Source organism: Anomalospiza imberbis, unplaced genomic scaffold (genome assembly GCF_031753505.1).
Source record: "Anomalospiza imberbis isolate Cuckoo-Finch-1a 21T00152 unplaced genomic scaffold, ASM3175350v1 scaffold_165, whole genome shotgun sequence".
NCBI classification, from domain to species: domain Eukaryota; kingdom Metazoa; phylum Chordata; class Aves; order Passeriformes; family Viduidae; genus Anomalospiza; species Anomalospiza imberbis.
This window is the reverse complement of record NW_027099799.1, coordinates 144,021-171,771: the sequence shown is the minus strand read 5'-3', so window position 1 is coordinate 171,771 and position 27,751 is coordinate 144,021. Positions and strand designations below refer to the sequence as shown.

Here is a 27,751-nt window from a genome sequence, read left to right as displayed (position 1 = left end):
CACCGGACAGAAGCCACGCCCACGCGGTCAGGCCACACCCCCAATGCTCAGGCCCCGCCCCCTCCGGCCCGCCCCTCGGCCCGCGGGGATTTGGGGGAAATTTCGGGGTTTTGGGGGATCTGGGGAATTTAGGGGCGATTTGGGGAGCTTGAGGGGGGATGCTGTGCGGTCTGGGGGGGTTGGGGGTTCCGGGGGGGGTCTGGGGGGATTTGGGGGGCTGAGGGGGTGTCAGAGGGGTTTGGGGGGATTTAGGGAGGTTCGGAGGGATCTGAGAGGGCCTTGGGGGGATTTGGGGAGGATTGGTGTGGTTTGGGAAGGGTTTGGGAGCTTCGGGTGATTTGGGGATTTTGGGATGTTTTGGGAGGATTTAGGGAGGTTTGGGCACATTTGGGGATGTTTTCGGTGGGTTTAGGGAGGTTTGGGCGGGTTTAGGGAGGTTTGAGCGGATTTAGGGAGGTTTGGAGGGCTTTAGGAATATTTTGGGCGGATTTGGGGATTTTCTGGCGCTGTGGGCGGGGCTTCACCTCAGACCACGCCCCGCCCCACCCCAACAACGCAGTGCCCCACACGGCCACGCCCAGCACTCAAGCCCCGCCCCCTCAGCCAATCCCCGCTCTCTTCTACCACATAGACCCCGCCTCCCTCCTCAGGCCCCGCCCCCGCAGCCGTTACCCCTTGGCGGCCGAACCCCCTCCGTCCCCCCTCCCTCCCTGACCCCGCGCCTCGCTCCCATTGGCTCTCCTTGAGCCCACGCCGCGTCCCCATTGGCCGAGCCTCGCGGGGGCGGGACCAAACATCACAACTCGCCCCGCCATTGGCCGCGGCGCGGGGCCCAATGGGCGCGCGGCAGTTTGAAGGCGCGCGGGACAAGATGGCGGCGGCGCCTCAGGCCGTTCCCGCTGCGCTCCCGGGGCCGCGCTCGGGACCCTCGCGGCTGCCGGTGGCCCGGGCCCAGCAGAAGCGAGCCCCGTCCGAGGGCCCGCCCGCGGGGCCTCCCCAGCAGGTGCGGAGCCCTCCCCGGGCGGGTTCTCGCCGCCTCGCCCCGGCGCCGGGGCCGCCTGACGCCGTTTGTCCCCTGACAGAAACGATCGCGGACCGGGCTCGGGCCCGCAGGCGCCAAGGCCGCGCCCAAGGCCCCGGCCAGGGCCCCGCTCCGCGCCCTGGGCCCCGCGGCGGCGGCCGGGAAGAACGGTACGGGGGCTTTGGGGCGGTTACAGCGGCTCCGGGCGCCGTGGTGGCCATGTGGGGCAACGGGGGCAGGCAAAGGGGACGTGGGGCGATCTGGGGGAATTGGGGCAGGCAAAGGGGACGTGGGGCGATCTGGGGGAATTGGGGCAGGCTAAGGGGACGTGGGGCGATCTGGGGGAATTGGGGGCAGTCAAAGGGGACGTGGGGCGATCTGGGGGAATTGGGGGCAGTCAAAGGGGATTTGGGGCGATCTGGGGGAATTGGGGCAGGCAAAGGGGAATTGGGGCGATCTGGGGGAATTGGGGCAGGCAAAGGGGAATTGGGGCGATCTGGGGGAATTGGGGCAGGCAAAGGGGAATTGGGGCGATCTGGGGGAATTGGGGCAGTCAAAGGGGAATTGGGGCGATCTGGGGGAATTGGGGGCAGGCAAAGGGGACTTGGGGCGATCTGGGGGAATTGGGGCAGGCAAAGGGGACTTGGGGCGATTTAGAGGCGGTTTGGGGGAAGTGGGGGCACTTCAAAGGGCTCTGGGGGCATTCAAAGGGCGTCTGGCGGCGTTTGGGGGAGTGAAAGGGGATTTTAAGGGAATCTTGAGACATTTGGGGCAGCTGAAAGGGATTTGGAGGGGATAAAGGGGATTTGGGGGTGTATAAAGGGGATTTGGGGGGGTTAAAGGGGATTTGGGGGCTCCTGGGGCCTCGGGGCTTTGGGGACGTTTGGGGGATTTTAAAGGAGATTTTGGGGGGTCAGTGTGACCTGGGGGATGTCGAGGGGTTCAAACCTCCCCCAATGTCCCTGTGTCTCCCCCCATGTCCCTGTCCCCCCACGTCCCTGTGTCCCCCCCAATGTCCCTGTACCCCAATGTCCCTGTGTCTCCCCCCATGTCCCTGTCCCCCCAGATGGCCCCCGGAAGGCAGCGGTGCCAGCTGCTCCTCGGACAGGTGAGACCTGAGAGCCCCCAGTGTCCCCAGAACCGCTCCCCAGTGTCCCCAAGACCCCTCTTCCCTGTCCCCAGTGTCCCCAAGTCCATTTCCCATGCCCCAGGATCCCCTCCTGATGTCCCCAGGGTCCCCTTTGACGCTCCCAAGTTCCCCTCAGTGTCCCCAAGGCCCTCCCAATGTCCCCAGCCCCATTCTGATGTCCCCTGTTCCCTTCCTGATGTCCGCAGGCCCTTCCTAATGTCCCAAGGCTCCCCCCGGTGTCCCCAGTCCCCTTGCTGATGTCCCCAGACCTCTCCCAGCATCCCCAAGCCCTTCCCAATGTCCCCAGGGTCCAGGACCCCACATCCCCAAGGTCCCCCTCAATGTCCCCAAGCCCGTCCTGATGTCCCCAGACCTCTCCCAGCATCCCCAAGCCCTTCCCAATGTCTCCAGCCCCCTTCTCAGCGTCCCCAGTCCCCTTCCCGATGCCCCCAAGGCTCCCCCCGGTGTCCCTAAGACCACTCAGTGTCCCCAAGGCCACCCTTTATCTGTCCCCAGCGTCCCCAAGCCCCTTGTGATGTCCCCAAAGCTTCCCCAATGTCCCCAAGCCCCTCTCGATGTCTCCAAGGCCCAGCACCCCACGGCCCCAAGGCTCCCCTCAGTGTCCTTAGTCCCTTCCCGATGTCCCCAGGCCCCTCCCGATAATGTCCCCAGTGCCCTCCCCGTGTCCCCAAGCCCCGCTGTGTCCCCCAGGCTCTGCCACCAGCACGGCGGGTGCCAAGGGCACCAGCAAGCGACCGCCGTGGGACCTGCGGGGCCAGGTCGGGGACCTGCGGGAGGCGCTGGAGCAGGCCCGGGGGCGCCTGCAGGGCCTGGACACCGAGAAACGGGAGCTGGAGAGCAGCAACCGCGAGCTGAGGGAGCACCTGCAGCAGCTGCAGAGGGAGCTGGGCGAGAGGGAGAGCCGGGAGAGCAGCCTCTGCACCAGGGTCGGGTGAGAAACGCGCCAAACTCCTGAAAATCTGCACCAAAATCCGCTTAAAACTGCCCCAAATCCATCCACATCCCCCTGCTGAGGGAGCTGGGAGAGCAGGGAGAGCAGCCTCTGCACCAGGGTCAGGTGAGAAAAGGGGCAAAATGTACCGAACTCCTGAAAATCTGCACCAAAATCCGCTTAAAACTGCCCCAAATCCATCCACACTGCCCCAAATCCATCCACATCCCCCTGCTGAGGGAGCTGGGAGAGAGGGAATGCAGGGAGATCAGCCTGAGCTCCCGGGTCGGATGTGGAGTTTGCCAAAATGTACCAAAATCCTGAAAAACTGCCCCAAAATCCACTGAAAATCCATTTCAAACTGTTCCAAATCCATCAAAACGACCCAAAGTCCCCATGCTGAGGGAGCAGCTGCAGGGGGAGTGCCACAAGAGCAGCCTCAGCACCAGGGTTGGGTGAGGAATGCACCAAAATCCTGAAAAATGGCACCAAAATCTATCCAAACTGCCCCAAAATCCACCAAAACCTGACCAAAATCCATCAAAACTGCCCCAAAATCCACCGAAACCTAACCAAAATCCATCAAAACTGCCCCAAAATCCATCAAAACCTGACCAAAATCCATGAGAATTGCCCCAAAATCCACCAAAACCTGACCAAAATCCATCAAAACTGCCCCAAAATCCACCGAAACCTGACCAAAATCCATTAAAACTGCCCCAAAATCCACCGAAACCTAACCAAAATCCCTCCAAACTGCCCCAAAACCCATCAAAACCTGACCAAAATCCCTCCAAACTGCTCCAAAATCCGTCAAAACCTGACCAAAATCCATCAAAATTGCTCCAAAATCCACCAAAACCTGACCAAAGTCCATCAAAACTGCCCCAAAATCCACCGAAACCTAACCAAAATCCATCAAAACTGCCTCAAAATCCACCAAAACCTGACAAAAATCCATGAGAATTGTTCCAAAATCCATCAAAACTGCCCCAAAATCCACTGAAACCTAACCAAAATTCCTCCAAACTGCCCCAAAATCCATCAAAACCTGACAAAAATCCATGAGAATTGCCCCAAAATCCATCAAAACCTGATCAAATCCCTCCAAACTGCCCCAAAATCCATCAAAACCTGACCAAAATCCATCCAAACTGCACCAAAATCCACCAAAACCTGACCAAAATCCATCAAAACTGCCCCAAAATCCACCAAAACCTGACCAAAATCCATCAAAACTGCCTCAAAATCCACCAAAACCTGACCAAAATCCATTAAAACTGCCCCAAAATCCACCGAAAGCTAACCGAAAACCCTCCAAACTGCCCCAAAATCCATCAAAACCTGACCCAAATCCATCCAAACTGCCCCAAAATCCACCAAAACCTGACCAAAATCCATCAAAATTGCTCCAAAATCCACCAAAACCTTACCAAAGTCTGTCAAAACTGCCCCAAAATCCACCAAAACCTGACAAAAATCCATGAGTATTGCCCCAAAATCCATCAAAACCTGACCAAAATCCATCCAAACTGCCCCAAATTCCCCTCGTGAGGGAGCACGAGTGCTGTGAGAGCAGCCTCAGCTCCGGAGTTGGGTGAGGAATGCACCAAAATCCATCCAAACATACCCAAAATCCATCAAAACTGCCCCACATCCCTTAAAATCCTTCTCTGGAGGCAGCGGGAATGCTGAGGAAAAAAACAAACAAAATCCATTTAAAATCCCATTAAGATCAGAAGTGGAATCTTCCCTAAAACCTTCCTAAAAAATTCCCAATTCCCCCAAATTCACCCCAAATCCTCAAAATGTGTGTTTTCCTAGACCTTCTCAAGATCCTGTTAAAATTTCTCTGAAAGCCTTCAGAATATCCTGGGATTCCCCCAAAGTTCCCCAAATTATCCCACATCCCCCCCAAATTTTCCTTTGAAATTCAAGATCTCCAAAATTCCCTGAGAACCTTCCTGAATATCCCTGAAATTTCCCTGGATACCTCCAAACCCCTCAAGATGCCTAAAATTCCCTCAGAATTCTTCTGAAACTCCTTGAAATTTCCCTGAATAGCCCCAAAATTCTCTCAACCATTTTGAAAATCCCTAAAATTGCCCTAAATCCCCTCAAAACCCCTCACAATCCCCAAAATTCCCTTTGAACCCTTCCAAAAATCCCTGAAATTTCTCTGAAAGTCTCCAAATTCCCTCAAGATCCACAAAGTTCCCTTTGAACCCTTCCAAAAATGCCTGAAATTTCCCTGAATTGCTCCAAAACGCCTAAACATCCCCAAAAGCCCTTCAGAACCCTTCCAAAAATCCCTGAAATTGCCCTAAATCCCCTCAAACTCCCTCAAGATCCCCAAAATTCCCTCAGAACCCTTCCAAAAATGCCTGAAATTTCCCCCAAACCTCTCAGCATCTCCAAAATTCCCTCAGAATCCTTCCAAAAATCGCTGAAATTTCCCTGAGTTGCTCCAAAACACCTAAACATCCCCAAAATTCCTCCAGAACTCTTCTGAAAATCCCTGAAATTTCCACAAATCCTCTCAAACTCCCTCAAGATCCCCAAAATTCCCTCTGAACCCTTCTGAAAATCGCTGAAATGACCCTAAATCCCCTCAAACCCCCTCAATGTCTCCAAAACTCCCTCAGAACCCTCCTGAAAATTCCCCAGAGCCCCTCAAGAAGCTTACCCATAACTCCAAATCCCCCGAAATCCGGGATTATTCGCTTTTGTGGCATTGCCCCGTTTCCCTGGAGTCGGAGGCGTCGCAGTTCTGTGAGGAGCTGGAGCAGAGCCGGGGCTCAAACTCCCTCGAGATCCCCCAAGTTCCCTCAGAACCCTTCAAAAAATCCCTGAAATTACTCCAAATCTCCTCAAACTCCCTCAAGATCCCCCAAGTTCCCTCAGAACCCTTAAAAAAATCCCTGAAATTACTCCAAATCCCCTCAAACTCCCTCGAGATCCCCCAAGTTCCCTCAGAACCCTTAAAAAAATCCCTGAAATTACTCCAAATCCCCTCAAACTCCCTCGAGATCCCCCAAGTTCCCTCAGAACCCTTAAAAAAATCCCTGAAATTACTCCAAATCCCCTCAAATTCCCTCGAGATCCCCCAAATTCCCTCAGAACCCTCCAGATAATCCCTGAAAATTCCCCCAATCCCCTCACCATCTCCAAAATTCCCTCAGAACCCTCCTGAACATCCTGCAAAATCCCCGGATTGCCCCAAAACCCCTCAAGAAACTTCCCCAGGGCACCTCGAGCTTCCCCTGAAACCCGGGATTGCCCGGTTTGATGGGATTGTCCTTGGGGCAGCTCTCTGGAGCTGGAGGTGACGCAGTTCCGTGAGCAGCTGGAGCAGAGCCGGGGCCGGGTGAAGGCTCTGGAGGCCGAGGAGCAGCGGCTGCAGGCGGAGGAGGAGCGGCGGCGGCAGGAGAGGGACGAGGCCCGGGGCCGGGCGCAGGCGCTGTCGGAGCAGCTGGAGAACACTGAGGTGGGGCCCGGAATTCCTGAGAAATCCCTGAAAAAACGGGAATTTGGAGCCCTTTTGTTGCTCTCTGATCTGGGATCCATTGCGGGGCGGGGGGGGGTTGGTAAAAAATGGCGGGAAGCTGTGAGGGGGAAATGAGGGGTTGGCACCAATTCGAGCTTTTCTGGCACCAAAATCGCTCTGAAAGTGCCTTGAAATGTGGGGAAAATGGGAATTTTCACCAATTTAGCTGCTTCTTCCCCCAAAATCCCCCATGGTTCCTGAAAATGTGCAAAAAACCTGGGAATTTGGAGCTGTTTTGTTGCTCTCTGACCTGAAATCTGCCAGGGAAAATGTGGGGTTTGTGCCAATTCTGGCACTCTTGGTGTTGAAATCCCTCAGGGGGAACCTCAAAACTTGGGAAAGATGTGAATTTTCACTAATTCAGCTGCTTTTGCCCCCAAAATCCCTCAGGGGAGGCTTCAAAATCCACAAAAAAACAGGAATTCGGAGATGTTTTGTTGCCCCAGAGGCCCCAGAAAACAGCAGGAAATTGAGGGTTTGCGGCAATTCTGGCATTTTGGTGTCAAAAATTCTTCAGAGAACCCCTCACAATGTGGGAAAAATGAGAATTTTCACCAATTCAGCTCTTTTTGCAGCCAAAACCCCTCAGGGTGCCTCAAAATTCATGAAAAATTGGGATTTTAGAGCTATTCAATTGCTCTCCAAGCTGAAGCCCACCAGGAGTGCCAGAAAAAGGTGGAAAGCTGAGGGGTTCATGCCAATTCCAGAGTTTTTGGTGCCAAAATTCCTCAGGGAGTGCCTCAAATGGTGGGGAAAATAGTGAGAAATGGGAATTTTCACCAATTCAAGTGAATCTGCACTCAAAATCCCTCAGGACGTTCAAAATGTGGAACAAAAATTGGCAATTTGAATAATTTTTACCAGGTTTCAACTCGAAATTCCGCTAGGGGGCGCCAAAAAAGGGCGGGAAAATGAGGGCTTTGCATCAATTCCAGCGAAATCCCTCAGCAAACGCCTCAAAATAGGGGAATTTGCATCGATTTCGCTCATTTTACCCTCAGATCCCTCGGGGAATGTCAGAAAACCTGCAAAATGTGAGGAGAAATGGGATTTTTTTAGGCCGTTTCTCTACTGAGCGCGGGCGCGAGGGGGAAGATGGGGGCCTTGAGGGGTTGTTGGGTTTCCCCCAGGCGCGGCTGCAGCAGGCGCAGCAGCAGCTGCAGGAGCAGCTGGAGCAGGTGCTGGCGCTGCGCGAGCTGGAGGCGTCGCAGCGGGCGCTGCTGGCCGAGCACGAGGAGCGCATCCACCTGCTGGAGATGGAGCGGCGCCGCCTGCACAACGACATCCAGGAGCTCAGGGTCGGGCGCTGGGGTCCCCGCGGGGCGATGGCCGCCTGCTCGGGGGGACAGCTCCTGAGGGAGGAGGCCTGGGGGGGAATCGGGGCTTTGCGGGATTTCTTCAGAGGACAGCTGCGTGCTCTGTGTGCGGGGAGACCCCCAGCTCCTGAGGGGGAGAGCCCCGGGGCCGGGCCCCGTGACTGAATCCCACTTTTGTGGCGTTTTCCAGGGAAATGTCCACATGTTCTGCCTGAGGGGAGACTCGCGGTTCTGAGGGGGGAGACCCCCGGGACCAGGCCCAATGGCTGAATCCAAATTTTTTTGGATTTTCCAGGGAAATATCCGCGTGTTCTGCGTGAGGGGAGACCCCGGGACTGGCCCCCAGGGCTGAATCCTGTTTTTTTTGGGGTTTCCCCGGGAAACATCCGTGTGTTCTCTGTGAGGGGAGACACCCAGCTCCTGAGGGGGGAGAACTGGGCACCGGGCCCAATGACTGAACCCTGATTTTTGGGGTTTTCCAGGGCAACATCCCTGTGTTCCATGTCTGAATCCTGATTTTCTTTTTGGCTTTCCCAGGGGAACACCCATGAGTTCCATGCCTGAATCCCATTTTTTGTTTTTCCAAGGGAAAATCCATGAATTCAATGTCTCAATCCCATCTTTTTGGGGCTTCCCAGGGAACACCCATGATTTCCGTGCCTCAATCCCATTTTTTTGGAGTTTCCCAGGGGAACACCCATGATTTCCACGCCTCAATCCCATTTTGTTGGAGTTTCCCAGGGGAACACCCATGATTTCCACGCCTCAATCCCATTTTTTTGGGGTTTCCCAGGGGAGCACCCATGATTTCCATGCCTCAATCCCATTTTGTTGGAGTTTCCCAGGGGAACACCCATGATTTCCACGCCTCAATCCCATTTTTTTGGGGTTTCCCAGGGGAGCACCCATGATTTCCATGCCTCAATCCCATTTTTTTGGAGTTTCCCAGGGGAACACCCATGATTTCCACGCCTCAATCCCATTTTTTTGGAGTTTCCCAGGGGAACACCCAGGATTTCCGTGCCTCAGTCCCATTTTTTTGCTCTCCCAGGGGAACACCCATGATTTCCGTGCCTCAATCCCATTTTTTTAGGGTTTCCCAGGGGAACACCCATGATTTCCACGCCTCATTCCCATTTTTTTGGAGTTTCCCAGGGGAACACCCATGATTTCCACGCCTCAATCCCATCTTTTGCTCTCCCAGGGGAACACCCAGGATTTCCATGCCTCAATCCCATTTTTTTTGCTCTCCCAGGGGAACACCCACGATTTCCATGCCTCAATCCCATTTTTTTGGAGTTTCCCAGGGGAACACCCAGGATTTCCACGCCTCAATCCCATTTTTTTGGGGTTTCCCAGGGGAACACCCATGATTTCCGTGCCTCAATCCCATTTTTTTTGCTCTCCCAGGGGAACACCCAGGATTCCCACGCCTCAATCCCATTTTTTTTGCTCTCCCAGGGGAACATCCGCGTGTTCTGCCGCGTGCGGCCGCTGCTGCCCGAGGAGCGGGAGCGCCAGCGGGGGCTGCCCCACCTGCACTTCCCCCCCCAGGACGCCCGCAGCCTCGTGCTCACCCGGCCCGACGACGTGAGTGCTCCAAGTCCTCACTTCCCTCCTCAAAACTGGCCCTTGTCCCACAGAGATCCCAAAAATTTCTTTTCTCCCCCCTCAAAAATGGCCTTTTCCCCTCAAAAATCCCTGATTTCCCCAAAATTAATTTTTCCCCCCTCTCAAAAATGGGCTTTTTCCTTCAAAAATCCCTGATTTCCCAAAAATTCCTCTTTTCCCCCCACAAAAATGGCCTTTTCCCCCTCAAAAATGTCCTTTTCCCCTCAAAAATCCATGATTTCCAAAAAATTCTGGGTTTCCCTCCCCAAAATGAACTTTCTTTTGTTCAAAAATGGCTTTTTTCCTTCAAAAATCCCTCATTTCCCAAAAAGGCCTCTTTTCCCCTCTCAAAAATGGCCTTTTCTGTCAAAAATCTCTGATTTCAGAAAAAATTCCTTTTTTCCCCCTCTCAAAAATGGCCTTTTTCCCTCAGAAATCCCTGATTTCCCAAAAATTCCTCTTTCCCCCCACAAAAATGGCCTTTTCCCCTCAAAAATTTCTAATTTCCCAAACATTTCTTGTTGTCACTCTCAAAAATGGCATTTCTTTTGTTCAGAAATGGCCTTTTCCTTCAAAAATCCCTTATTTCCCAAAAATGCCTTTTTTCCCCCTCTCAGAAATTGCCTTTTTCTGTCGAAAATCTCTGATTTCAGAAAAAATCCCTTTTTCCCCCCTCTCAAAAATTGCTTTTTCCCTTAAAAAATCCCTAATTTCCCAAAAATTCATTTCCCTTCCCTCCAAAATGGCCTTTTTCCCTCAAAAATATCTATTTCCCAAAAATGCCTTTTTTCCCTCTCAAAAATTGCCTTTTTCTCTCAAAATGGCCTTTTCCCCTCAAAAATCCCTATTTCCAGAAAACTCCTTTTTTCTTCTTAGAAATGTATGAGCTTTTTTCAAAAATGTCTATTTTTTCTCTCAAAAATGGCTCATTCTCCATCAAAAATGTCTTTTCCTCACAAAAATTGACCTTTTCTTCCTCTGAATCAAGTTCTTTTTTTTTTCTCCCCAAGATCTGTTTTTTACTCCTCAAAAATGTCCTTTTCACCCTCAAAAATGTCATTTTTTCTCAAAAAAAGTCCCTTTTCTCACAAAAAAGTCTTTTTTTCACTGAAAAAATATTATTTTTACCTTCCAAATATCTTTTTTTTTTGTCAAAAACCCCTTATTACCCAGAAAGTCTTTATTTCCTCCAGAATGTCCTTTATTTCCCCTCAGAAATGCTTTTTCCTCTCAAAAATCTCTTTTTTCCTGTATTTTTCCCCCTGAAAATATTCTGGTTTTTTTCTCAAAAGTCTCTTTTTATCCCTCACAAACACCTCAAAAAGCCCTCGTTTCCCAAAAAATGGCCTTTTCCTCCTCACAAGTGCCTGCATCCCCCAAAAATGTTCTTTTCCCCCCAAAATGTTATTTTTTCCCTCAAAAATATCCTGTTTTCCCTCAAAAATACCCTTTTCCCCCAAAAAAGGCCTTTTTCCCCTCAGAAGTGTTTTTTCCCCCCCTCAAAAATTAGTTTTTTTGACTGGAGAATGGATTTTCCCCCAAAATGGGCCTTTTTTTCTTCCCAAAATGTTTTTTTTTCCTTCAAAAAAGGCCTTTTGTCCCCCCAAATCTCCCTTTTTCTCAAAAAACCCCCAACAAACTCCTTCCCAAACAAAAATCCCATTTTTTTGCCCTTTCTCACAGTATCTTTTCACTTAAAGTGCTTTTTTCCCCCAAACCCCTTCCTCCAAAACTTGGTATTTTTCTCCCAAACCTGACCCTTTCTCCCTAAAAAACCAGACTTTCTTTTTGTTTTGGCTGAAAAATCACTCATTTCCCTCCAAAATGGGCTTTTCCTCTCCTAAAAATCACCTTTTTCCTAAAAAAATAGGCTTTTTCCTCACCAAAACCCCTTTTGCTCCTCCCAAACCCCATTTCTTTTGCCCCAAACCCGATTTATTTGCCCTAAACCCCCATTTTTTTGTCCCAAACCCCATTTTTCTTACCCCAAACCCCATTCTTTTGCTCTAACCCCCTTTTTTGCCCCAAACCCCATTTCTTTTGCCCCAAACCCCTTTTATTGCCCAAAACCCAATTTTCTTGCCCCAAAACCCTTTTTTTTGCCCAAACCCCAATTTCTTACCCCAAACCCCATTTTTCTTTGTCCCAAACCCCATTTCTTTTACCCCCAAACCCCATTTTCCTTGCCCCAAACCCCATTTTTCATACCCCAAACCCCATTTTTCTTGCCCCAAACCCCATTTTTCTTGCCCCAAACCCCATTTTCCGTACCCCAAACCCCATTTTCCTTACCCCAAACCCCATTTTTCTTGCCCCAAACCCCATTTTCCTTACTCCAAACCCCATTTTCCTTGCCCCAAACCCCATTTTCTTGCCCCAAACCCCATTTTCCTTACCCCAAACCCCATTTTCCTTACCCCAAACCCCATTTTTCGTACCCCAAACCCCATTTTTCGTACCCCAAACCCCATTTTCCTTACCCCAAACCCCATTTTTCGTACCCCAAACCCCCTTTTTTTCCCCAAACCCCCTTTTTTGCCCCAGTCTCCTTTGGCCCCGCACTGCAGTTTCCCCAGTCCCTGTGTTCTGCCCGCAGTCGCAGCTGGGCCGGGAGCGGCGCCCGGAGCTGCGCTACGACTTCAGCTTCGACCGCGTCTTCCCGCCCGCCGCCTCCCAGCAGGAGATCTTCCAGGAGATCCAGCTCCTGGTCCAGGTGTGCGTCCCAAAAACCCCCCCTGGGTCCCAAAAACCCCCCCTGGGTCCCAAAAACCCCCCCTGGGTCCCAAAAACCCCACCTGGATCCCAAAAACCTCACCTGGGTCCCAAAAACCCCACCTGGGTCCCAAAAACCCCACCTGGATCCCAAAAACCCCACCTGGATCCCAAAACCCCCCCTGGATCCCAAAAACCCCTCCTGGATCCCAAAAACCCCTCCTGGATCCCAAAAACCTCCCCTGGATCCCAAAAACCCCCACTGGATCCCAAACCCCCCCCCGATCCCAAAAACCCCACCTGGGTCCCAAAAACCCCTCCTGGATCCCAAAAACCTCCCCTGGATCCCAAAAACCCCAAATGCCCCTCCTGGATCCCAAAATGCCTGAAATTCCACCCAAATCTGGCTCCAATCCCGCCAAATCCCAGCAGGAAACCTTCCAGGAGATTCAGCTCCTGGTCGGGTGTGCGTCCCAAAAATCCCAGAAGTCCCTCCTGGACCCCAAAAACCTCCCCTGGATCCCAAACCCCCCCCGGATCCCAAAACACCCCCCTGGATCCCAAAAACCTCCCCTGGACACCAAAAACACCCCCTGGACCCCAAAAACCTCCCCTGGATCCCAGAAATCCCAAGTGTCCCACCTGGATCCCAAATCTTCTCCCAGAATTCCCAAATTCCCTGCAATGTCACCCAAATTTCCCCTCAGAGTTCCCAAATGCCTCACAAAACACCAAAATTCCCCCCAAATTGCCTTGGAATTCCCAAATTCCTCCCAACTTCCCCCTCAGACCCGCAAATCTCACTCAAATTCCCCCTCAGAATTCCCAAATTCCCACTTAAATCTGCCTCAGAATTCCAAAATTTTCACCCAAGTTCCCTCAGAATTCCCAGACTTTCCCCCCAGAGCTCCTAAATCCCCTCTGAACCCTCAAATCCCACCCAAGTCCCCCCTCAGAACTCCCAAATCCCCTGAGTTCCCAAATTCCTCCCAAATCCCTCCCAGAATTCCATCACCCCTCTGTAAATTCCCTTGGAATTCCCCAATCCCCCCTCATGAATCCCCCCAATCCCCTCTCAAACGCCAAATCCCACCTAAATTCTTCTCTAAATTCTTCCCAAAACACCAGAAATTTCCCCCAGATCCCCTCAGAGTTCCCAAATTCCTCCCAAATCCCCTCAGAATTCCCAAATTCTTCCCAAATGCCTCCCAGAATTCCATCATCCGTCTATAATTTCCACAGAACCCCACAAATCCCAGTCCTGATCCCAGTTCCCCTCCTGTAACCCCAAATCCCCCTGGGCATTCCCAAATCCCTCTGGGAATCCCAAATCCCCCTGGGCATTCCCAAACCCCCCTGAGTATTCCCAAATCCCTTTGAACATTCCTGAATCCCTCTGAATGTTCCCTCTGACCATTCCCAAATCCCACTGACCATCCCAAACCCCACTGAGAATCCCAAATCCCACTGACCATCCCAAACCCCACTGAGAATCCCAAACCCCACTGAGAATCCCAAATCCCACTGACCATCCCAAACCCCATTGAGTATTCCCAGTCTCTCTGAGAATCCCAAACCCCACTGACCATTCCCAAATGTTTTTGACCATTCCCAAACCCCACTGACCATTCCCAAATGTTTTTGACCATTCCCAATCCCTCTGAGAAGCCCAAATGCCTCTGACCATCCCCAAACCCCACTGAGAATCCCAAATCCCCCTGCCCATCCCCAATCCCCCCTGCCCATTCCCAACTCCTGGAATTCCCTTTGCCAGTCGGCCCTGAATGGGTCACTGCTCCCTGTGCCCATCCCAAATCCCTCAGAATTCCCCAATTTCCTTTGCCAGTTGGTCCCGGACAGGTCAGTGCTCTCTGTGCCCATCCCAAATCCCTGTGCCCATTCCCAAATCCCTGAGAATTCCCAAAATTCTGTTCCCAGTCGGCCCTGGCTGGGTCAGTGCTCCCTGTGCCCATCCCAAATCCCTATGCCCATCCCAAATCCCTATGCACATCCCAAATCCCGAATTCCATTCCCAGTCGGCCCTGGCCGGGTCAGTGCCCCCTGTGCCCATCCCAAATCCCGAATTCCTGTTCCCAGTGAGTCCTGGCCGGGTCAGTGCCCCCTGTGCCCATCCCAAATCCCGAATTCCGTTCCCAGTGAGTCCTGGCCGGGTCAGTGCCCCCTGTGCCCATCCCAAATCCCGAATTCCGTTCCCAGTGAGTTCTGGCCGGGTCAGTGTCCCCTGTGCCCATCCCAAATCCCTGTGCCCATCCCAAATCCCGAATTCCGTTCCCAGTCGGCCCTGGCCGGGTCAGTGTCCCCTGTGCCCATCCCAAATCCCGAATCCCGTTCCCAGTCGGCCCTGGCCAGGTCAGTGCCCCCTGTGCCCATCCCAAATCCCGAATCCCGTTCCCAGTCGGCCCTGGCCAGGTCAGTGCCCCCTGTGCCCATCCCAAATCCCGAATTCCGTTCCCAGTCGGCCCTGGACGGGTCAGTGCCCCTGTGCCCATCCCAAATCCCTGTGCCCATCCCAAATCCCGAATTCCTGTTCCCAGTGAGTCCTGGCCGGGTCAGTGCCCCCTGTGCCCATCCCAAATCCCTGTGCCCATCCCAAATCCCGAATCCCGTTCCCAGTCGGCCCTGGACGGGTACCCGGTGTGCATCTTCGCCTACGGGCAGACGGGCAGCGGCAAGACGTTCACCATGGAGGGGCCGGCGCCGCCGGGCGCGCCCGAGGCGCGGGGCATGATCCCGCGGGCCGTGCGCCACCTGTTCCTGGGCGCCCGCGACCTGGCGGGCAAGGGCTGGCAGGTAGCCCCGGGGGCCGCGGGGCCGGGCGGGCGCCGGGCGCGCACCGGGCGCGGCACGGCCGCCGCGCCCTCAGTACGGCTTCTCCGCCAGCTTCCTGGAGATCTACAACGAGGGCCTGCGCGACCTGCTGCTGGCCAAGGGCCAGCGCGGCTCCGAGCTGGAGATCCGGCGCCTGGCGCCCGACAGCGACGAGCTGCACGTGCCCAACCTCACCTGGGTGCCCGTGGAGAGCGAGGAGCAGGTGGGCATCCGGGAGTTGGGGGTTTAGGGGGAAATTTGGGGATATTAGGGGGAAATTTGAGGGGTTTAGGGGGAAATTTGAGGATTTTACGGGGGAATTTGGGGACTTTAGAGGGAATGTGAAAGGGGAATCTGGAGCTCCAGGTGCCCATCCTCACCTGGGTGCCCGTGGAGAGCGAGGAGCAGGTGGGCATCTGGGACTTGGGGGACTTTGGGGGAAATTTGGGGATATTAGGGGGAAATTTGAGGGTTTTAGGTGGAAATTTTGGGGTTTTAGGTGGAAATTTGGAGGTTTTACAGGGAAATCTCTGGGTTTTAGGTGGAAATTTGGGGATTTTAGGTGGAAATTTGAGGATTTTACGGGGGAATTTGGGGACTTTAGAGGGAATGTGAAAGGGGAATCTGGAGCTCCAGGTGCCCATCCTCACCTGGGTGCCCGTGGAGAGCGAGGAGCAGGTGGGCATCCGGGATTTGGGGAAATTTGAGGGGGATTTGGGGGTTTAGGGGGAAATTTGAGGATTTTAGGGGGAAATTTGGGGATATTAGCTGGAAATTTGGGGGGTTTTGGTTGAAATCTTGGAGTTTTAGGTGGAAATTTGGAGATTTAGGTGGAAATTTACGGATTTAGGGGGAAATTTGGGGGTTTTATGGGGAAATTGGGGTATTTTAAGGGACATTTGTGGATTTCAGAGATGTTTTATGGGGAAATTTGGGGGTTTTAGGGGGAAACTCAGGAATTCGGGGTTGACTGGGTCAGTTTTGGATTCATTTTCCCAGAACTTTCACATTTCTGGGACCATTTTGCTGCTTTATTTACAATTCCAGGGGGATCATTGCAGTTTTTAATCCGTTTTTCCTTCATTTCTCTCTGTTTTCCCCACAACTGTTCCCATTTCCCCTCCCCGTGTCCCCATCCCCGTTTTTCCCATTTTCCCCATTTTCTCCCTGACTGTTCCCATTTTCCCCCTGATTGTTCCCCTTTTCCCTCCCCATTTCCTCCACTTCTGTTTTTCCCCTTTTCCCCCTGATTTTTCCCTTTTTCCCCTGATTTTCCCCCAATTTTTCCCTTTTCCCCCTGATTTTCCCCCTCCCCCCAATTTTCCCCCCTATTTTTCCCTGTTTCTCCCCGATTTTTCCCCCAATTTTTCCCTTTTCCTCCCGGTCTCCCCTGGTTTCCCCCTCATTGTTCCCCTTTCCCCTCCCCATGTCCCCCACTCCTGTTTTTTCCCTTTTTCCCCTGATTTTCCCCCAATTTTTCCCTTTTCCCCCTGATTTTCCCCCTCCCCCCAATTTCCCCCCTATTTTTCCCTTTTTCCCTCGATTTTTCCCCCAATTTTTCCCTTTTCCTCCCCTTCCCCCCCGGTTTCCCCCTCATTGTTCCCCTTTCTCCTCCCCATGTCCCCCACTCCTGTTTTTTCCCTTTTTCCCCCTGATTTTTCCCCTTTCCCCCCTATTTTTGCCTTCCCCCCCGATTTTTTCTTTTCCCCGTTTCCCCCCCAATTTTTCCCCTTCCCCCCCTATTTTCCCCCCAATTTTTCCCATTTCCCCCCAAATTTTCCCCTTTTCCCCCCGATTTTTCCCCATTTCCCCCTCTCCATGTTCCCCATTGCCATTTTTCCCCTTTTCCCCCTGATTTTCCCCTTTTCCCCCCGTTCCCCCCCCCCCCATATTTCCCCCTCCTGGTGTCCCTGTTCCTGTTTTTCCCATTTTCCCCGTTTTTCCCATGTTCTCCCTTTCCCCCTGATTGTTCCCCTTTCCCCTCCCCGTGTCCCCCATTCCCATTTTTCCCATTTTCTCCCTGATTTTTCCCCTTTTCCCCCCATTTTCCCCCTGATCTCCGACCCCTATTTCCCCATTCCCCCTCCCGGTGTCCCCATTCCTGTTTTTTCCATTTTTCCCCTCATTTCCTCTTCAATTTCCCCCCGATTTTTCCTTTTCCCCCCATATTTCCCCGTCCCTGTGTCCCCATTCCTGTTTTTTCCCATTTTACCCCTGATTTCCTCCCTGATTTTTCGCTTATTCCCCCGATTTCTCCCCCATTTCCCCATTCCCCCTCCCGGTGTCCCCATTCCCGTTTTCCCTGGTTTTTCCCTATTTTTGCCCCATTTTGCCCCGTTTTTCTCATTTTCCCCCTGCTTTTTCCATGTTTTTTCCCCATTTTTCCCCCCATTGTTTTTTCCGTTTTCCCCCATTTCCCCCCATTTTTCCCCATTTTCCAACATTGATTCCCCCATTTTCCCCCCATTTTTCCCCCATTTTTCCCATTTCCCCCGTTGTTCCCCCGTTATTTCCCCGTTGTTTTTCCCTGTTGTTTTCCTGTTGTTCCCCCATTATTTCCCCTTGTCCCCCGTTCCCCCGTTGTTGTTCCCCCACTGTTCCCTGTTGTTATTCCCTGTTGTTTCCACATTATTTCCCTGTTGTTCCCCGTTATTCCCTGTTGTTGTTCCCCGTTGTTTTCCCCCGTGGCTGTTCCCCGTTGTTATTCCCCGCTGGTTTTCCCCGTTGTTCCCCTGTTGTTTCCCCATTATTTCCCCAATGTTCCCTGTTGCTTCCCCCCATTGTTATTCCCCGTTTTTCCCGGTTGTTTTTCCCCATTGTTTCCTCTGTGGCTGTTCCCTGGTGTTGTTCCCTGTTATTCCCCGTTGTTGTTCCCCTTTGTTGCCCTTGTGGTTGTTCCCTGTGGTTGTTCCCTGTTGTTTTCCCCCGTTATTCCCCATTATTTCCCCATTGTTCCCTGTTATTCCCCGTTGTTCCTCCCCATTATTCCCCGTTGTTTTTCCCCGTTGTTACCGCATTATTCCCCATTATTCCCCATTATTTCCCATTATTTCCCCGTTGTTCCATGTTATTCCCTGTTGTTATTCCTTGTTGTTCCTCGTTTTTCCCCATTGTTTTCCCCATTGTTCCCCGTTGTTCCCCCGTTGTTTCCCATTGTTATTCCTCGTTGTTGTTCCCCACTGTTCCCTGTTGTTCCCCATTGTTATTCCCTGTTTTGCCCCGTTGTTTTTCCCCGTTATTCTTTTCCCCCGTGGCTGTTCCCCGTTGTTCCCCATTTTTGCCCATTGTTTCCCCTGTTGTTCCCCGTTGTTTTTCCCTGTTTTCCCCGTCGTTTCCCCGTTGTTCCCCGTGGCTGTTCCCCGTTGTTTCCCTGTTTTCCCCGTGGCTGTTCCCCGTTGTTCCCCGTTTTTGTCCATTGTTTCCCCTGTTGTTCCCCGTTGTTTTTCCCTGTTTTCCCCGTTGTTCCCTGTGGCTGTTCCCCATTGTTCCCCGTTTTCGCCCATTGTTTCCCCTGTTGTTCCCCATTGTTTTTCCCTGTTTTCCCCGTTGTTTCCCCGTTGTTCCCCGTGGCTGTTCCCCGTTGTTCCCCATTTTCGCCCATTGTTTCCCCTGTTGTTCCCCATTGTTTTTCCCTGTTTTCCCCGTTGTTTCCCCATTGTTCCCCGTGGCTGTTCCCCGTTGTTCCCCATTTTTGCCCATTGTTTCCCCTGTTGTTCCCCGTTGTTTTTCCCTGTTTTCCCCGTTGTTCCCCGTGGCTGTTCCCCGTTGTTTCCCCGTTGTTCCCCGTGGCTGTTCCCCATTGTTCCCCGTTTTCGCCCATTGTTTCCCCTGTTGTTCCCCATTGTTTTTCCCTGTTTTCCCTGTTTTCGTTGTTTCCCCGTTGTTCCCCGTGGCTGTTCCCCATTGTTCCCCGTTTTCGCCCATTGTTTCCCCTGTTGTTCCCCATTGTTTTTCCCTGTTTTCCCTGTTTTCGTTGTTTCCCCCGTTGTTCCCCGTGGCTGTTCCCCGTTGTTCCCCGTTTTCGCCCATTGTTTCCCCTGTTGTTCCCCATTGTTTTTCCCTGTTTTCCCCGTCGTTTCCCCGTTGTTCCCCGTGGCTGTTCCCCGTTGTTTCCCTGTTTTCCCTGTGGCTGTTCCCCGTTTTTGCCCATTGTTTCCCCTGTTGTTCCCCGTTGTTTTTCCCTGTTTTCCCCGTTGTTTCCCCGTTGTTCCCCGTGGCTGTTCCCCGTTTCCCGCGCAGGTGCAGGAGCTGCTGCTGCGGGCGGCCTCGCAGCGCTCGGTGGCGCGCACGGGGCTCAACGAGCGCTCGTCGCGCTCGCACTCGGTGTTCCAGCTGCGCATCCAGGGGCTGCACGCGGCGCGGGACCTGCGCTGCGCCTGTGAGAGCTCATCCCGCAATTCCCAGAATTCCCAAAACCCACCCGGAATTCCCACATTTCCCACGGCAACCCGCTTTTCCCCTCAATTTTCCAGCTTTTCCCCTGATTTTTTCCATCTCTCATCCCATTTTTCCCCCCATTTTCCCAGCCTGGGTCCTGCACTGTGCCTGTGAGTCACTCCAAGAATTCCCAAATTTCCCAAAACCCAGCCAGAGTTCCCACATTTCCTACAGCACCCTGCTCTTCCCAGCTTTTCCCCTAATTTTCCAGCTTTTTCCCCAGTTTTCCAACCTCTGATCCCATTTTTCCCAGCCCAGGACTGCACTGCACCTGTGAGTGCTCATCCGGGAATTCCCAAATTTCCCAAATCCCACCCCAGCATTCCCACATTTCCCGTGGCACCCTGCTTTCCCCGGCTTTTCCCCTGTTTTTTCCATCTCCCATCCTATTTCCCCCCCATTTTTCCCAGCCTGGGCCCTGCCCTGCCCCTGTGAGACATTCCCAGATCATCCCAGAATTCCCAGATTTCCCAAATCCCACCCCAGCATTCCCATATGTCCCATGGCACCCCACTTTTCCCAGCTTTTCCCCTGTTTTTCCACCCCCCATTTAATTTTCCCCCCATTTTCCCCCTTTTTCCAACCCAGGACCCACACTGTGCCTGTGAGACCTCATCCCAGAATTCCCAAATTTCACCCAGAATTCCCAAAATTCCCAAAACCCACCTGAATTCCCAAATTTCCCACAGCACCCTGCTTTTCCCCCCAATTTTCCAGCTTTTCCCCCGAGTTTTCCAGCTTTTACTCCTTTATTTCCACCTCTGATCCCATTCCCCCCCTTTTTCCCCCCCAAATTCCCATTCTTCCTGTTTTTTCCCATTTTTGCCCCTAATTTCCCAGCCCAGGACCTGCACTGTGCCTGTGAGACATCCCCAGAATTCCCAACACCCACCCGGAATTCCCACATTTCCCATGGCACCCCCCGTTTTCCCCAGCTTTCCCCCCAGTTTTCAGCGTCTCCCCCATTTTTTCCACCTCCAATCCCGTTTTTCCTGGCCCAGGACCTGTGCTGTGCCTGTCAGAGATTATCCCAGAATTCCCAAAACTCCTGAACTCGCCCCAGTGTTCCCAAATTCCCCTGCTTTTCCCCCAATTTTCCCTGCAGTTCCCCCAGTTTTCCAGCTTTTACCCCTTTTTTTCCACCTCTGACCCCATTTTCCCTCCATTCCCCACCCCAGCTTCCTGATTTTTCCTGTTTTTTCCCATTTTCCATCATTTTTCCTGTTTCCCCCCCATCCCCCCGCAAATTCCCCATTTCCCCCCTCATTTCCCAGCCTGGGCCCTGCCCTGCCCCTGTGAGACATTCCCAGATCACCCCAGGATTCCCAAAATTCCCAAATCCCACCCCAGCATTCCCACATTTCCTGTGGCACCCAGCTTTTCCCCAGTTTTCCAGCTTTTACCCCGTTTTTTCCACCTCCAATCCCATTTTCCCCATTTTCCCACCTTTCTCTCCCTTTCCCCATTTCCCCCATTTCCCTTTTTTTCCTCCCATTTTCCCCCTTCTTTTCCCCCGTTTCCCCCCAAATTCCCATTTCCCCCATTTTCTCCCATTCTACCCCTCCAAATTCCCATTTTTCCCCGTTTTTTCCCATTCCCCCCCATTTTCCCATCCCAATCCCCTGTTCCCCCCAAAATTCCCATTTCCTCTTTTTTCCCATTTTTCCCATTTTCCCTGCCTTTCCCTCATTTCCCATCCCCATTTTCCACCCCAAATTCCCATTCTCCCCTATTTTCCCCCAAAATTCCCAGTTTTCCCTGTTTTCCCCCCCATTTCCCTCCCAAATTCCCATTTTCCCCAATTTTTCTGTTTTCCCCCCATTTCCTCACCAAATCCCTGCCTTCCCCCATTTTTCCCACGTTCTCCCCTGAATTCCCATTTCCCCCATTATTTCCCAGTTATTCCCCCATCATTCCCCCATCATTTCCCATTATATTTCCATTTTCCTGTTTTTCCTCCATTATTCCTTCATTATTTCCTGTATTCTTTCCCATTTTCCCATCATTCCCCCATCATTTCCCATTATATTTCCCTTTTCCAGTTTTTCACCCATTATTTCCCTTTATATTTCCCCATTTTCCTTGGGGAAATATATTATTTATTTCCATTATTATGGAAATAAATAATATATTTCCATAATTCCCCCATTATTCCTCCATGATTCCCTGTTATATTTCCCAGTATTTCCCTTTTTTTCCTGTTTTCCCCCATTATTTCCTGTTACATTTCCCCATTTTTTCCTGTCATTCCCCCATTATTTCCTGTTATATTTCCCCATTTTTCCTCCATTTCCCCATTATTTCCCCATTCCCCCCATTTTTTCCCCAATATTCCCCCTTTATTCCTCCATTATTTTTCATTATATTTCCCATTTCCCCCATTTTCCCCCCATTATTCCCCTGATATATTTCCTTTTTTCCTGTTTTTCACCCATTTTTTCCCATTTCCCCCTATTGTTTCCAATTATATTTCCCATTATTCCCCCATTATTTCCCATTTCGTTTCCCCATTTTCCCATTATTTCCCCATTATTCTCCCCCTTATTCTCCTGTTTTTTCCCAATTTTCCCCCCATTATTTTCTGTTATATTTCCCTGGGTTTCCCCCATTATTCCTCGTTATATTCCCCCCTTTTTCCCCATTATTCCCCCCATTTTTTCATGTTATATTTCCCCATTATCTCCCCATTTTCCCCATTATTTCCCCATTTCCCCCATTTTCTCCCATTTCCCCCCCATTTTTCCCATTTTCCCCCATTTCCCCCCAAATTCCCCCATTTTTTCCCATTTCCCCCCCAATTTCACCCATTATTTCCCATTCCCCCCTCATTTCTCACAATTTTTCCCATTTCCTCCCCATTCCCCCCCATTTTTCCCATTTTCCCCCAATTTCCTCTCCATTTATCCCAATTTCCCCCATTTTTCTGAATTTTCCCCCATTTTCCCCATTTTCCCCCAATTTCCCCCATTTTTTTTCCATTCCTCCCCCCATTTTTCCCTTTTTCCCCCTAATTTCACCCATTATTTCCCATTTCCCCTCCATTTTCTCCCCATTTTCCCAATTTCCCCCATTTCCTTACCATTTTCCCCAATTTCCCCCAATTCACCCGTTATTCCCCCATTATTCCCCCGTCATTCCCCCATTAATTTCCCATTAATTTCCCATTATTCCCCCATTATTTCCCCATTATTCCCCCGTTATTCCCCCATTATTCCCCCATTAATTTCCCATTATTCCCCCGTTATTCCCCTGTTATTCCCCCATTATTCCCCCATTAATTTCCCATTAATTTCCCATTAATTTCCCATTATTCCCCCATCATTCCCCCACTATTCCCCCATTATTTCCCCATTATTTCCCCCTTATTCCCCCGTTATTCCCCCATTATTCCCCCATTATTTCCCCATTATTTCCCCCATCATTCCCCCATTATTCCCCATTATTCCCCATTATTCCCCCATTATTCCCTTGTTATTCCCCCGTTATTCCCCGTCATTCCCCCATTATTTCCCCCGTTATTCCCCCATTATTCCCCGTCATTCCCCCATTATTTCCCCCGTTATTCCCCCATTATTCCCCGTTATTCCCCATTATTCCCCGTCATTCCCCCATCATTCCCCCATCATTCCCCCGTTATTCCCCATTATTCCCTCGTTATTCCCCGTCATTCCCCCATCATTCCCCCATCATTCCCCTGTTATTCCCCGTTATTCCCCGTTATCCCCCGTCATTCCCCCGTTATCCCCCATCATTCCCCCGTCATTCCCCCGTTATCCCCCGTCATTCCCCCGTCATTTCCCGGTTTCCCCGCAGCCTCTCTGACCCTGGTGGACCTGGCGGGCTCGGAGCGCCTGGAGAAGTCGGGCTCTGCCGGGAGCCGCCTGCGGGAGACGCAGAGCATCAACTCCAGCCTGAGCGCCCTGGGGCTGGTCATCAGCGCCCTCTGCAACAAGGTCTGGGCGGAACCGCGGAACGATCGGGGAGTGATGGCATCCCTGATGGGCTCACCGTGGGCTCTGTGGGGCTGGGGAACGGGAACGGGGAACGGGGAACGGGAACGGGCAATGGGAACTGGGAACAGGGAACGGGAACGGGGAACTGGGAATTGGGAACGGGGAACGGGGAATGGGAACTGGGAACTGGGAACTGGGAACTGGGAATGGGAACGGGAACTGGGAATGGGAACGGGGAACTGGGAACGGGGAATGGGAACTGGGAATGGGAATGGGAACTGGGAACTGGGAACTGGGAATGGGAACGGGAACTGGGAATGGGAACGGGGAACTGGGAACGGGGAATGGGAACTGGGAACGGGGAATGGGAACTGGGAACGGGAACGGGGAATGGGGAACTGGGAACGGGGAACTGGGAACGGGGAATGGGAACTGGGAACAGGAACTGGGAATGGGAACTGGGAACGGGAACAGGGAATGGGAACTGGGAACGGGGAACTGGGAACTGGCAACGGGAATGAGGAATGGGAATGGGAACTGGAAATGGGAACTGGGAATGGGAACGGGAACTGGGAATGGGAACTGGGGAATGGGAACTGGGAATGGGAACGGGGAATGGGAACTGGGAATGGGAACTGGGAACGGGAACTGGGAACGGGGAACTGGGAACGGGGAACTGGGAACTGGCAACGGGAACGGGGAATGGGAACTGGGAACAGGAACTGGGAATGGGAACTGGGATCGGGAACTGGGAACGGGAACTGGGAATGGGAACTAGGAACTGGGAATGTGAAATGGGAACTGAGAATGGCAATGGGAACTGGGAATGGGAACTGGGAACTGGGAATGGGAATGGGAACGGGAACTGGGAATGGGAATGGGAACGGGGAATGGGAATGGGAGATGCAGAATCCATCAGCTCCGGCCTCCAGCCCTGGGGCTGGGCATCAGCGCCCCCTGCAATGAGGTTTGGGCCGAAAAACCCCAAAAATTGGGTTTGTGGGGTCATTGATGGGGTCATTGTGGGGTTTGGGGGATGATTTGGGGGATTTGGGGGATTTCTGGGATTTGGGAATGGGGAAATGGGAGAATCCATCAGCTCCAGCCTCTGCACCCTCTGCCACAAGGTTTGGGGTGAAACAACCCGATTTGGGCGTTTATGGGATTTTTATGGGATTTGGGGCATTATTTCTGGGATTTGTGGGGTTTGGGATGAAAAAAGGGATTTGGGGACGGAGAAATGGGAATTGGGATGAGAAAAGGGAATTGGGGTGGGAAAATGGGATAAAAATGGGAAACTGAGGCCTGGGATGGGTAAAATGGGATAAAAAATGGGATCAAAAGCAGGAATTGGGGTGGGGAAAATGGGATAAAAAAAGGGAAAATGGGAATTGGGGTGGGAAAATGGGACAGGAGATGGAGAAGTGGGGTGGGAATGGGAACAGTGGGATTGGGAAGCCAAACTTTGGGATCTGGGGGCAGAGCCAGGGTTTGGGATCCCCCTGGAATTCCCGAAATCCCGCAGGAGCCGCACATTCCATACAGGAACAGCAAACTGACCTTCCTGCTGCAGAACTGCCTGGGGGGGCACGCCAAAGTGTACGTGGGCAATTCCCAAAATCCCATAAACCCAGCCCAACCATTCCCAAGATCCCATAAACCCAGCCAAAAATCCATAAACCCAGCCCAGCCATTCCCAAGATCCCATAAACCCAGCCAAAAATCCCATAAACCCAGCCCGACCATTCCCAAGATCCCATAAACCCAGCCCAGCCATTCCCAAAATCCCATAAACCCAGCCAAAAATCCCATAAACCCAGCCCAACCATTCCCAAGATCCCATAAACCCAGCCCAACCATTCCCAAAATCCACAAAACTCAGCCCAACCATTCCCAAAATCCCACAAAACCCAGCCCAAAATCCCATAAACCCAGCCCAAAATCCCAAAAATCCCATAAAAACCCAGCCCAACCATTCCCAAAATCCCATAAACCCAGCCCAACCATTCCCAAAATCCCATAAAACCCAGCCCAAAAATCCCATAAATCCATAAAAACCCCAGCCAAAAATCCCATAAAATCCAGCCCAAAATCCCATAAAATCCCATCTCAAAAATCCCATAGAAACCCAGCCCAAAATCCCATAAAACCCAGCCCAAAATCTTGGCCCAAACCCACCCCAAATCGTCCCCAAATCCAGAATCCCCACAAACCCACTCCTATCCCCAAATCCCATCAACCCCATAAATCCCATAAAAACCCCATAAATCCCATAAAAATACCATAAATCCCATAAAACCCATAAATCCTATAAATCCCATAAAAACCCCATAAAATCCCATCCAAACCCACCGGAATCCATCCATGGGGTTTTTTTTGGGGTGGTTTTGGGGGGTTCTGGGTTTTTGGGGTTTTTTGGGGTTTTTTTGGTGTTTTTGGGGTGTTTTGGGGTTTTTGGGGGTTATTTTTGGGGTGTTCATGGGGTTATTTTGGGTAATTTTGGGGTTATTTTTGGGGTGTTTTTGGGGTGTATTCGGGATGTTTTTGGGGTTATTTTTGGGGTGTATTTGGGGGTGTTTTGGGGTTATTTTCGGGTTGTTTTTGGGTTATTTTCGGGTTGTTTCTGGGTTATTTTTGGGGTGTTTCGGCGGTGGTTTTGGGGTGGTTTTGGGGTTATTTCTGACCTTTTGGGGTAATTTTGGGGTTATTTTTGGGGTTATTTTGGGTAGTTTTTGGGTTGGTTTTGGTCATTTTCGGGGTTATTTTGGGGTGTTTTGGGGGTGTTTCTGGGGTTATTTTTGGGGTGTATTAGGGATGTTTTTGGGTTATTTTTGGGGTTATGTTTGGGATGTTTTTGGGTGTATTTGGGGTTATTTTGGGATTATTTTGGGTGTATTTGGGGGTGTTTTGGAGTTATTTTTGGGATGTTTTTGGGTTTTTTTTGGGTGTATTTGGGGTTATTTTGGATTATTTTGGGGGTGTTCTGGCTGTATTTTGGGGTGTATTTGGATGTTTTTGGGGTGTTTTTGGGGTTATTTTGGGGTGTATTTGGATGTTTTTGGGTGTTTTTGGGGTTATTTTGGGTGTATTTGGATGTTTTTGGGGTTATTTTGTGGTGTACTTGGGGTTATTTTTGGGGTGTATTTGGGGGTGTTTTGGGGTTATTTTTGGGGTGTATTCGGGATGTTTTTATGGTTATTTCGGGTGTATTTGGGGTTATTTTTGGGGTGTTTTGGGGTTATTTTTGGGATGTTTTTGGGGTGTATTTGGGGGTGTTTTGGATTATTTTTGGGATGTTTTTGGGGTGTTTTGGGGTTATTTTGGGTGTATTTGGGGGTGTTTTTGGGGTGTATTTTGGGGGTGTTTTGGGGTTATTTTTGGGATGTTTTTGGGGTTATTTTTGGGGTGTATTGGGGGTGTTTTGGGGTTATTTTTGGGATGTTTTTGGGGTTATTTTTGGGGTGTATTGGGGGTGTTTTGGGGTTGTTTTTGGGATGTTTTTGGGGTGTATTTGGGATGTTTTTGGGGGTGTTTTGGGGTTATTTTGGGGATGTTTTTGGGGTGTATTTGGGGGTGTTTTGGGATTATTTTTGGGATGTTTTTGGGGTGTATTTGGGATGTTTTTGGGGGTGTTTTGGGGTTATTTTGGGGTGTGACCTGTCCCCCCAGGCTGATGTTTGTGACCATCTCGCCCCTGGAGGAGAATTTCGGGGAGTCGCTGAACTCGCTGCGCTTCGCCAGCAAGGTGGGGGAGGGGCCGGGGCGGGCTCGGGGCTCCCGGGGCAACGCCGGGGGCTCCCAGGGGAAGTTTTGGGGCTCCCAGGAGGGTTTGGGGGGCTCCTGGGGACATTTTTGGGTGGTTCTGGGAGGGTTGGGGGTCCCTGGGTATCTTTGGGGTTCCAGGGGGACTGGGGGGTTCTGGGTTGGTTTGGGGGGTCCAAGGGGATTTGGGGCTCCCGGGTGCGGTTTTTGGGGTGTTTTTGGGGTGTTTTTGGGGTGTTTTGGGGGTTTGTGCGGTGGGTTCGGGGGGATTTCGGCCTTTTCCGAGCCCGCCCCTCCCCCCAGGTGAACGAGTGCATGATCGGCACCGCCCAGGCCAACCGGAAGTGACGCCATCTTCGCTAGTTCCCGCCTTTTTAACGCAACAACCAATAAATAATCGCATTTCTACGGAGCCGATTGGCTGCCGATGTCACGTGTTTATCCGCAATGGCGGCGCCCTGCTGTCAGAATGCGGCGAGCTG

The 27,751-nt window shown here is 51.7% G+C and overlaps 1 protein-coding gene across 1 annotated transcript; it reads left to right on the top strand.

The window, feature by feature from the left end:
- Positions 1-820: 820 nt before the first annotated feature.
- KIFC1 (kinesin family member C1) lies at positions 821-27,681 on the top strand. The gene is made up of 15 exons (XM_068178059.1): positions 821-1,003; positions 1,083-1,191; positions 2,088-2,129; positions 2,862-3,102; positions 6,412-6,589; positions 7,780-7,947; positions 9,427-9,555; positions 12,173-12,289; positions 14,923-15,099; positions 15,173-15,340; positions 19,357-19,495; positions 23,368-23,507; positions 25,033-25,106; positions 27,177-27,252; positions 27,573-27,681. The coding sequence occupies exons 1-15, from the start codon at positions 836-838 to the stop codon at positions 27,615-27,617; spliced, it is 1,971 nt and encodes a 656-aa protein (XP_068034160.1). The 5' UTR covers positions 821-835; the 3' UTR covers positions 27,618-27,681.
- The last annotated feature ends 70 nt before the right edge of the window (positions 27,682-27,751 follow it).

Coding starts and splice junctions, on each gene's coding strand:
- KIFC1 (XM_068178059.1), top strand. CDS start 836: ATGGGCGCGCGGCAGTTTGAAGGCGCGCGGGACAAGATGGCGGCGGCG. Junction 19,496..23,367: donor GCGGGACCTGCGCTGCGCCT/GTGAGAGCTCAT, acceptor GTTTCCCCGCAG/CCTCTCTGACCCTGGTGGAC. Junction 23,508..25,032: donor TCAGCGCCCTCTGCAACAAG/GTCTGGGCGGAA, acceptor GAAATCCCGCAG/GAGCCGCACATTCCATACAG.